This window comes from Armigeres subalbatus, chromosome 2 (assembly GCF_024139115.2).
Source record: "Armigeres subalbatus isolate Guangzhou_Male chromosome 2, GZ_Asu_2, whole genome shotgun sequence".
Classification (NCBI taxonomy): domain Eukaryota; kingdom Metazoa; phylum Arthropoda; class Insecta; order Diptera; family Culicidae; genus Armigeres; species Armigeres subalbatus.
Genome location: NC_085140.1, coordinates 306854389 through 306864498, shown reverse-complemented (window position 1 = coordinate 306864498; position 10110 = coordinate 306854389). Strand labels below are relative to the sequence as shown.

General features: G+C 38.9%; 1 protein-coding gene across 14 annotated transcripts in view; it reads right to left on the bottom strand.

The window, feature by feature from the left end:
- Positions 1-3931: 3931 nt before the first annotated feature.
- LOC134212544 (dual 3',5'-cyclic-AMP and -GMP phosphodiesterase 11-like) overlaps positions 3932-10110 on the bottom strand; it is a 390689-nt gene continuing 384510 nt past the window's right edge. For all 14 annotated transcript variants that reach the window (XM_062690522.1, XM_062690518.1, XM_062690523.1 and 11 more), the window contains 8 exons: positions 7085-7246; positions 6869-7027; positions 6629-6805; positions 6194-6558; positions 5939-6127; positions 5654-5876; positions 5492-5575; positions 3932-5356 (listed from right to left, as the gene is read on the bottom strand). In XM_062690522.1, coding sequence (XP_062546506.1) covers positions 4835-5356; positions 5492-5575; positions 5654-5876; positions 5939-6127; positions 6194-6558; positions 6629-6805; positions 6869-7027; positions 7085-7246 — 1881 coding nt within the window. In that variant the 3' untranslated portion in view covers positions 3932-4834. The remainder of the gene's footprint in view (positions 5357-5491; positions 5576-5653; positions 5877-5938; positions 6128-6193; positions 6559-6628; positions 6806-6868; positions 7028-7084; positions 7247-10110) is intronic.

Genomic DNA, 10110 nt, shown 5'->3' with positions numbered 1-10110 from the left:
ATTCCAAAAATTTGGATACCCATATTGCCAGGGTTTATTCTAAATGAGTGTTTGGCCCTACGGACCCTCGGGAAACCTATTCCAGAATGACCGTTCCGGTTGATATCCATCCTATGGTCTTACCTACATGGAAAATATGTTTCCAGAACAATTCCAAGAATTTTGATACCCATATTGTTAGGGTTTATTCTAAATGAGTTTTGGGACCATATGGGCCCTCCGGGAACCTGTTACATAATGACCGTTCCGGTTCATATCCATCCTATGGTCTGAACTACATGAATAACATGTCTCCGGAAAATTTCCAAGAATTTTGATACCCATATTGCCAGGGTTTATTCTAAATTAGTTTTGGCCACTACGGGCCCTCCGGGAACCCGTTCCGGGACATATCCATCCTATGGTCTCAACTACATGGAAAACATGTTTCCGGAACAATTCCAAGAATGTTGATACCCATATTACCAGGGTTTATTATAAATAAGTTTTTGGCCACTGCGGGCCCTCCGGGAACCTGTTCCAGAATGACCGTTCCGGTTCATATCTATCCTATGGTCTCAACTACATGGAAAATATGTTTCCGGAACAATTCCAAGAATTTTGATGCCCATATAGCAAGGGGTTATTCTAAATGAGTTTTTGGCCACTACGGGCCCTTCGGGCCCTCCGAAAACCTGTTTCAGAATGACCATTCCGGTTCATATCCATCCTATGGTCTCAACTTCATGGAAAACATGTTTCAGGGACAATTCCAAGAATTTTGATACCCATATTGCTAGGGTTTATTCAAAATGAGTTTTTGACCACTACCCATATTGCTAGGGTTTATTCAAAATGAGTTTTTGGCCACTACGGGCCCTCCGGGAACCTCTTCTTGATTTCTGATAGCATTCTAGATAAGGATCTCAAAAGAAAAACATGAGTATCACTAGTGTCCAATCTACGAATTACACCGTAACAATGCTAATGCTAATGCTAATGCTACTACGGGCCCTCCGGGAACCTGTTCCAGAATGACCGTTCCGGTTCATATCCATCCTATGGTTTCAACTATATGAATAACATCAGTTCAATCAAAGGTAATTGCCTATTTCCGGGGATTAAACCACCCGACTTGGACGTTAATTTACAATGTTATGAAAACTCATATGTGAATATGTACGTTATGTGAAAGATATTGATTTGGAAAATGTATTGGAGGTAACCACTTTCCCTTCGATGGGACTCGAACCCATGACCCTACAGTACGCTAGACTGGTGCTTTAACCAACTAAGCTACGAAGGACCTCCGTCGGCCTTCGCAACCTAGCGGCTACTGAACGAGCTCAAGATTCCCAAATTGGACGCATAGTCAAATCACTCGCAATCCATTTCTCAAGCCAATACTTCCACATGTGTATTGTACACGTCCACATTAGAGGAGCGTGAGTATTTAGAATGTCTGGCGGCTATACACATTCTTCATCAGCAACGGTACTGATCAACAACAATTTCAAGACAACTGATCCCGAAACAATTTCAAGAATTTTGATACCCATATTGCCAGGAATGAATTTGCGGCCACTATAGGGCCCACGGGAACCTATTCCGGGATGTCCGTTCCGAGTCCATATGATCACGTGGTCCTAATACATTGGGAAGTCATAATCCTCGAATTTTCTGCGAAACTGGTAACTCAGGGTACAAGAAATCATTATTTGGATTCTATAAGATCAACTTCTCCATTTTTGAGACATGGTCTAGCAAATCCGGAACTCCGGTCACCAGGTAATCCGGATCGGTCCTATGTGACATGGATCGGATAGAGGATGAATTACTTGATCCATAGCTAACGGAATCGTCCAAATCGGTTGAAAACTAACGAAGTTATGGTCATACCAAAACGTGGGTACCCGGGTACCCTGTCGGTACGTTACGGGGTAAAAATATTCAGAAGCCCCTCCCCAAGCCCCCCCTTACTGGATTTTCATTTTCGTACCACCCAAACCTTAATTTTGCCGAGTTTGAAGATGTCACGGAGCTACAATTTCCTACGATGTTTAGAACCCTAAAAAAATTTCACTTGAAAACGAAAAAGGTACCCGGGTACCCTGTCGGTAACAAAAGGGTTAAAAAATCAAATCAAAATTTTAAAGATTTTCTGATGTGAAAATTCCTTAAAATTTCTAAATCATTTCCTGTGCATCTTTGCATCTTAAAGACTTAAAGCAATGTTTAGCTGAACCTACAAAGAAATCAAAATGACTTCTCGAAGAAGAATGAATTCCCTATGAAATTTTGGAAGAATTTATGGTACAAATTAAAAAAACAAGAATCTCGAGAATTGAAAATCCAAAGAATTTTTTGAAGACTCTTCCGTGGAAATTCTAAATAATGCCTCGCATAAAAAAATACTTGGAAAATTTTAAAAAATGTGATAGAATTCACAAAGAAGTATAGTATTCCGAAAAAAATTCATTTCAAAATTCCAAATTTGAAAAAAAAAATCCAAAAACAAAAAACAACGGAAATATCAAAGTGTTTCATGTGACATTGGCTGTTTAATATCTTTCGGAAATTCAGAAGAGTTTTTATTGAAAAATTTAGAAGTCTTCTTCTTCTTCTATGGCTCCATATTCCAACTGGAAGTTGGTCTGCTTTTCAACTTAGTATATTCTATTAGCATTTCCTTAGTTATAAATTGAAAGCTTTTATATGCCAGCCATTGCAGACTGAACTGAACATTTTTAAGTGCACTCCTTAAAATGTTCGAAAAACTTCTTTTGGAAATAAAGAAGAATTTCTGGTGAAGATTCGAAAGAACTTGTCGTAGAAAATTTCATTAGAATGTAAAAAAAATATATGAAAATTTGAACATTTTTTTTCCACTGAAAATTATATGTATTTCCCACGGGACTGTTTTGAATTTTCAGACAGAATTCACATGGAATTTTTTTCGGAGTTTTAAGGAAATTTTTTCGCAATTTACACTGGAGATGTTTTGTTTTTTTTTCATTAACAATTTGTAGCAAAATTTTTCAGAGAGAATTGTTCAAAAATCATTCTGAATGCCAGCACTTAATCAGGATTATATGAAGTAATTTCAAAGTTTTTACAGAAAATTTCTTTACTGGATTTTTCCTGAATATCCACAAGAAATTCTTTTGAAGTTTTTTTCTTGGATTATTGTAAAAACATGAATATTTTTCAAATTTGTAGCTGCAGTCCGCTGATGCAAAAGTGTCGGGGGCGTGATGCAAAAAAAACATCTGCGGCGGCGGATTTTTTTTTATATTTTCCCATTTTTCTTTTCCAAATTTTTGTTGTGGAAATTGAGACTGAATCGCTGTTTTTTCTTTTTTGGCTAAGTTGATCAAATAGCGCAGATATGCATCGGCGTTACGACCGACGCTGCGTTACCGGTTTTTCTCGATGCACACCTGCGTCTTTTTAATGCTGAGTTGAAAAGACGCTACGTGGGCATCGGCCCTAAGATGCGCTTTGCGTTTAATGATTAAATCATTAAATTTTATTGATTTGTATTTTTTACACCGCTATTGTTATTCACCAAAAGTTTTTCGTGTAAAAAAAACCACGTGGTTCGAGAGCAACACCCCCCCTGCCCCCATGTGGCTTATCGTGGTCATTTTTCAAACCCCCCTCCCCCCATATATGACCACATGGACGGCCCCGTATCACCATTCGGTGAATTAAGTTTGGTTTTTTTTTTCGTTAATAACGGTTACAGGCACACCGTGCCGAAGCAAGACTGCTGAGAACCATCATTTTGAAAATTTAGTTTTCCGTGAAATTGGGGGTCAGGTACGTAAGTATTAATCTTCAAGCTATTGGAATGTATTGGTAGCCTAGTCGTAGAAAAAAAATATTATTGGTACAAAGATCTATTAAAAGGACGTTCTTTTAGTGTTCTCGATTGAATTCTGTTTTACAATTTTCAAATATAGGAATTATTTAATTTATGACTGTTTTTTTGCGTTCAAATTACACAAATCTTATCTCTCTACAAGAAAGGAATCATAATTTAAACTATCCGAAGAAACGTCGATCAACAGCTTTATATATATTATACACCATTATAACATAGGTTGTTGATTCATGATTCTGCATCTTGATTTTTATTGTATTCGTTTCGCTTCGTCACTCATTTCAGTCACTCTATACTCCACTCCTTCCAAAACACTCGAGCTCTCTCAAATAACATTAATCCACATGGTACCGGAGACTTTCTTCCTTAACAGTATGAAGAGACTTAGAAACTAGATTATTAATCTGCTGACTAGTGCTGCTTGTTTTGATATTTCTTTTTTCTCCATCTCGGTGTAACTTAATTATTGAATGGTCCATCTTCGAATCGAAGAAAGTGATCGAAAACTGCATATGATTGCTCCCATATTCGCTAAATCTGACTTGTGAACGTGACTCGGAAGCACGATTTGTAACCAGGTACCAACACAAATTTTAACTTGAAAATATCAAAGGAGCTCCAAAAACCTATTGACTTGAAATCACTTATGTGGGAGAAATCATACGTACGTGATTGGAAACCAGTTTCCAATGTAAAGTTGTTATTAAAAAAAAAGTTCACAGAGCGAGAGAGCATTATGGCGTAATTAAATAAAAATTCTATACTGTACTTGAGTTAGAAACAATAAATCGAAACACTACGTAAGTAAAACTGAAAAATTTCCTTGCGAGTCAGACCATGCTAGTAGTGGAAATTACTAATTGGAAGAATCGGTCTAAGATTAAATTCGTATGTTTGTGTTTTGTGGTTGAATACTTGTTTCGTGTGTTTTTCACGGTTTAACCTAACTTTTGGGTCTACCGATTTGGTTTATTGGTCCAGTAGTGGTTGCTCGTTGCTGGCGGATTTCCCTTCCACGGACGATATCCGCATGAGCCTAATCTTGTCGCTTCCCGAATGTAGCCATCCATTCTCCTTCTTACCAATCAGATAGGATGGTACCTCGGAGAAAGCGGTTGTGGTTGTAAGGTCCACCCCAAGTCTGCCGACGATCTTCTCTGCAATGTTGCTGGTATTGTTGGTGTCGTGACTACCTGTACTATGAGTGTCGTTATCAATGTCAACTGCATTGTTGGCACTATTAGATCGACTATAATTTGTGGGCGATCCCAGGGCAGACCTTCGGTTAAGTTCGCTGGACTCATCATCAACGGTGTTATTGATGTGATTAGGGGTAGCAACGCTGTTGTTGTTCTTGTTGTGACTGGCGATGCTGTTGTTATTGTTTGCAAATTTATCCTTGGAGCTTTGAGCCAGATCTACCCAATGGTTTTTGTTGTCCTTCACCCCATCAACGAGAGGAGTCAACTTGCTCGACAAAGAAGCAAAAGCCTAAAACAGTAAAAGTATTGCTTGAATTGTTTGATTGTAACATGAGACGGAGTTAATAAAATCCTCCTTAAAAATTCCTCTTAGCACTCAGAGCTTCCGGTTACGTTCAATATTTCACACGTATAGATCACGTACCTCATAGATCGGTAGACAGATGGAATCAATAAATCCCACTTGCATCATTGGTAACTGATCCTCCTTTTCACGATTCATGATGTCCTAAAATAAAGCACAAAGTGTTCAGTTTCAACTCAAAACCTTATGAAGCAACTCCATTTTATTTGCTAGCCTACTTACTATGGGCGTGATGTTTAATTCCTGTCGCTCCATGTCACCTTGTTCAAAGAACTCCGAACTGACCAGCTCAGCCACCCGTTTTTCAATTTCCCACGGCTTGGTAATGGCAGCCAAATCACAAACGGTCATGCTCATTGCCCGCAATAGCGACCGGGGCTCTTCGGCCTGCCACAGTGCCATCTGCGTATTTGGTTTCACTAGATTGAGAAAAGGTCCCCGTTTCCTGTTGGAAATATTGAAAAATATGAAAATATGCATTCTTAATGTTCTTCCACGAAAATTTACCTAAAGTACACAGCCAGATCGGTGGATAGGATGGCATCCTCTAAAACTTTTATAACCCGGCTGTAATCCTCGGAGGACATGTTTAACAGGATTTGGTTCCCAGGGCTGTTGATAATCATCAAACATTGGTCGAAGTGGTGGTGCTCCATCGTCGATGTAGAATACAATTGAGCAAGTGGCGATGAAGCTCTGTACATACCAAAAGTCAACATCATCATTATGACAAATCGCACACAATAATTTTACGGAACTTACTTGATTTGGAAAGAATTGTTGGTCCCACGATGATCCAGATCGTGGCAGAGACACGCAATGATCAACGCCAGACACTCAATCTCACCAAAGATCTTCCACCACTGCGTAGACGTGAGGATGGCAAACATCATCTGCGTCACATTGAACGCGTGTCGCCAGTTGTGGTAGGTCACGTTGCGATAGTTTTTCTTGACCGAACATAGCCACCGGCACAGCACTTCGTAGTCGATGTGGAACCGTTCGACCAGGTCCAGATCCAGAAACATTCGCAAACAGGCCTTCAATGTGTCGTCGTCCTCCATAAACAGATCGTCGAACTTGAAGTCATGCAGCAGGTAGAACGCTGCGGATGGAACTTTAAGTTGCTGAAGAATCGAAAATGTGCCAACTTGGTTCAATTTGAAGGACAATGACGGGAGGTGTTGCCGTACTTACCCGTAACCGGACGGCGTCGTCGATGGTGGCCGAAGCATGGTAGCTGAGCACTTCCAGTGTGACGCTCTGCTTCGCCATGGCTACGATTGCTTTTTCGTACATGTGTGTATTGTGAATGCCCATTCCGCAGAAGATGGCGAATGCTTCCACGAAGTTTTCATCATTTTTGGTAAAATTCTGTGAATGTTGGGTTTAGTTTTGTTAATTTTTTATATGGAAAATGTAGCAAGAAAAACTTACGAGTTCGTCGAACTTATTGATCAACTGTATTACACCTATAATTTGACCTAGAGAATTCTTTATCGCCATACAAAGAATGGTTTTGTGCCGGAAGCTCTGCCCTTCGTCTACGCTGGGATCGAATCGATCGTCTTCGTAAGCGTTTCCTATATTCACAGTCTGTAAATGGGAAAGATTTGATTATACAACTGAAAAATTAATAAACAAAAGAAGTACTTCTCCGGTAGTGGCCACATAACCGGTAATACCAATGTTTATGGGAAACCGAGACTCAAATGGGCTTGTCCGTGCATCACCCTCATCTTCGCTGAGATCATTTGCTTCAAAATCGAACACGCGCGAAAAGCTTCCTTTCGAAGCCTCGTGCACCAGTAGGATCTGAGTAGAGAAAAACAAATAAAAAAACTCGGATTAATCCACTTAGCGGTGTTAATGCCTTTCTCGCACAATATAGAAAGTAAATTGCATATAGGAAAGGACAGTAATCCACTCTACATGAGTGTTATAAAACCAGTATAAAACCATAATGGCTAGGCTGTCTTCCGTCCCCTAAAGCCATGGCGGGCTTTGTTGCCCACTATCTAATCCTGCCACCAAGCTTTGCTTGCTGGGTGGGAGAAAGCTCAGATGCCCTTTCCTGACTTGCATCGATCTGGCGTAAATGTCAACCCTTGCATGGCCTCCCTGCATCATGGGATCATTAAAGGCTACTACTCCAATATGATTCGACGGCAGTCACAAATGGGACCCAAGAATAATTAGTGATTCTAGTTCAGTCTAATCTAGTCTACACATACACAACCAGTTTGTGAAAGAATCTTGGAAAGTGATAGACTCCAGGGCTGGTAGAGACTGAAGCCACTCAAAATAGTGACTTTAGTGACCCAAGCTGACGAAAAAAGGGACCAAATAGCGACTTTCAGTTGCAGAAAAAGTGACCAAATAGTGACTTCCAATTTCCGTTGCAAGTTCGATGAGACGAAATCAGGCGTTGTTATGGGTTGCTACGGGTGGGGTTACTTTTCGGAGGTCTTTTCAGCTAAACTCATCAATTTGCCGTGATGAGATCAGCTCAAAGCTGTAAATTTAAATGATCGCACTCGTCACAACAGGCGTTTTTGGGTCGAAGGAGATAATTTTTTTCGTAATTTGTGGCGGAAAACATCTTTCACTCACCACTCTTTTCTCTTAGAACAAACTCAGAAGAGAAACGAAACTCGCTAACATTTATCTACTCAGTGACTAAGTAAAATTGTACTGCCCTCTCTTTTAACCCCACGGAAGTTTTACTCAATATCTGTAAAAAGCAGGACAACTCAAAACTATGAGTAGTCTGCAAGCAAATCAAATTTTTACGCCACTAGAAGTGAGCGAAATATGGTTATCACACTTAACACCTGTTTTTCTGTCCTGAAAATTATTTCTCGGCGAAAATCTGCGTGAATGAGCATTCTCTTCTCGTGAGAATGAGTGAAAATTACGATCATTGGATTAGCTGAACACCTACTTAAGAAAGATGCAGAGAACTCTACGATTTGTCATAGGTGAAACGGATGTTTTTTGAATTTTTAGTGTGACAAGAACAACAGTACGGATCGGTTTGGTAGAAAAGGATACAAAAATTATGAAGATTCATGTACAACGAGCCTGGGATTGAACCCTCGACCTCCTGCTTGTAATGAGGACCATGCTTTCTGAATTTTTAAATATTTTTACTCCAAAATACGTAGATTTTCCGACTTGCTGTGCGTATTCATGTACGATTTTTGCTATGGAATTCGACAGCGCATGCAATCTTCAAAATTAGGGAGACTTGATTTCCTTTCGATGATATATACTCAATAAATATTTTTTAGAGTAAACCCTTCATTACATCTGTCAAATCTACAAAAAAATATTAGCTTGAGAACAAATTATACTTTCTTGATTTTTTTATACGGATGCCCATTGAGGGATAAAGTCTGATCAAATTGAGGCAACAACTTAAACTCTAAATATCCTGAATGATGGCATTTTTATCAGCACAGATAGAAAAGGTTGTTGAACTTTACACGAAAGTAATGCACATAAAGGGAATGCTATAAAGAGCGTAAATTTAAACGATATTTTAGCCTGAATGTATGCAATTTCTATAGCATTATGCCACTTTTGATATGGTTCATGCAGTAGAAATTGACATAATGCTACAGAAATTGCATACATTTAGGGCAAACTTGTTGGAACTGAACCATGTACGCCCAGGATAGTGTTATTTTCCCCGTCTTTATTTTTCACGCGCCTATTAGTTTTCTTTATTTTTTCTGTGAGTGAAGGTCATTTAGCATACACAGAAAAAAATAAGGAAAACTAATAGGCGCGTAAAAATATAGACGTGGAAATAACACTATCCTGGGCGTACATGGTTCAGTTCCAACAAGTTTGCCCTAAATGTATGCAATTTCTGTAGCATTATGTCAATTTCTACTGCATGAACCATATCAAAAGTGGCATAATGCTATAGAAATTGCATACATTCAGGCTAAAATATCGTTTAAATTTACGCTCTTTATAGCATTCCCTTTATGTGCATTACTTTCGTGTAAAGTTCAACAACCTTTTCTATCTGTGTATTTATGGGTTTGTGCTGTAAAAAAATGATAGCCTTTGGTAGAAGTTTTTCTAATTTTGCGTGGCCACTAAAAAACATCTTCAGGAGGAACAAAACACAGTAAATAATAGAGTAAATAAGGTTGTCAATTTAAAAAAATAACTCGCAACATAACGATCATTTGTCTAGAGGATCTATTATAAAAATACGCTATAACAATACTACTTTAGTTCTTGGTAAAACAGAAGAGAATCAAATATCCCAAGGAATCAAGTCTCCCCACCTTCCCCTACTGCATAAAGTTTGAGTAAAAAAAAACTCGAAATCGACAGGTCCCTGCTTGCATGACTGTATATCAATTTATAAATTGTGACGTAAAACACCTTCAATTAGCTACTGGTGAAATGCCAATAAGAGCAGCGAGTTAAATGGCTGGCGAAGTTACAGAGCGATCCTTTTTTCCAAGATCCGTAATTTCATTCCCGCCAAAGCATCTTCCGATGGATACATAAAGCTTCATAAAAAAAATCTTAGTCAATAGTTTCAAAATAGTTGAAAATAGTGACTTTTTGTGAGAAAAACTGACTTTAGTGACTTGAGGTCGAAAAAAGAGACTTTTTAGTGACTAGCCCGAAAAAAGTGACCAAGTCACTAA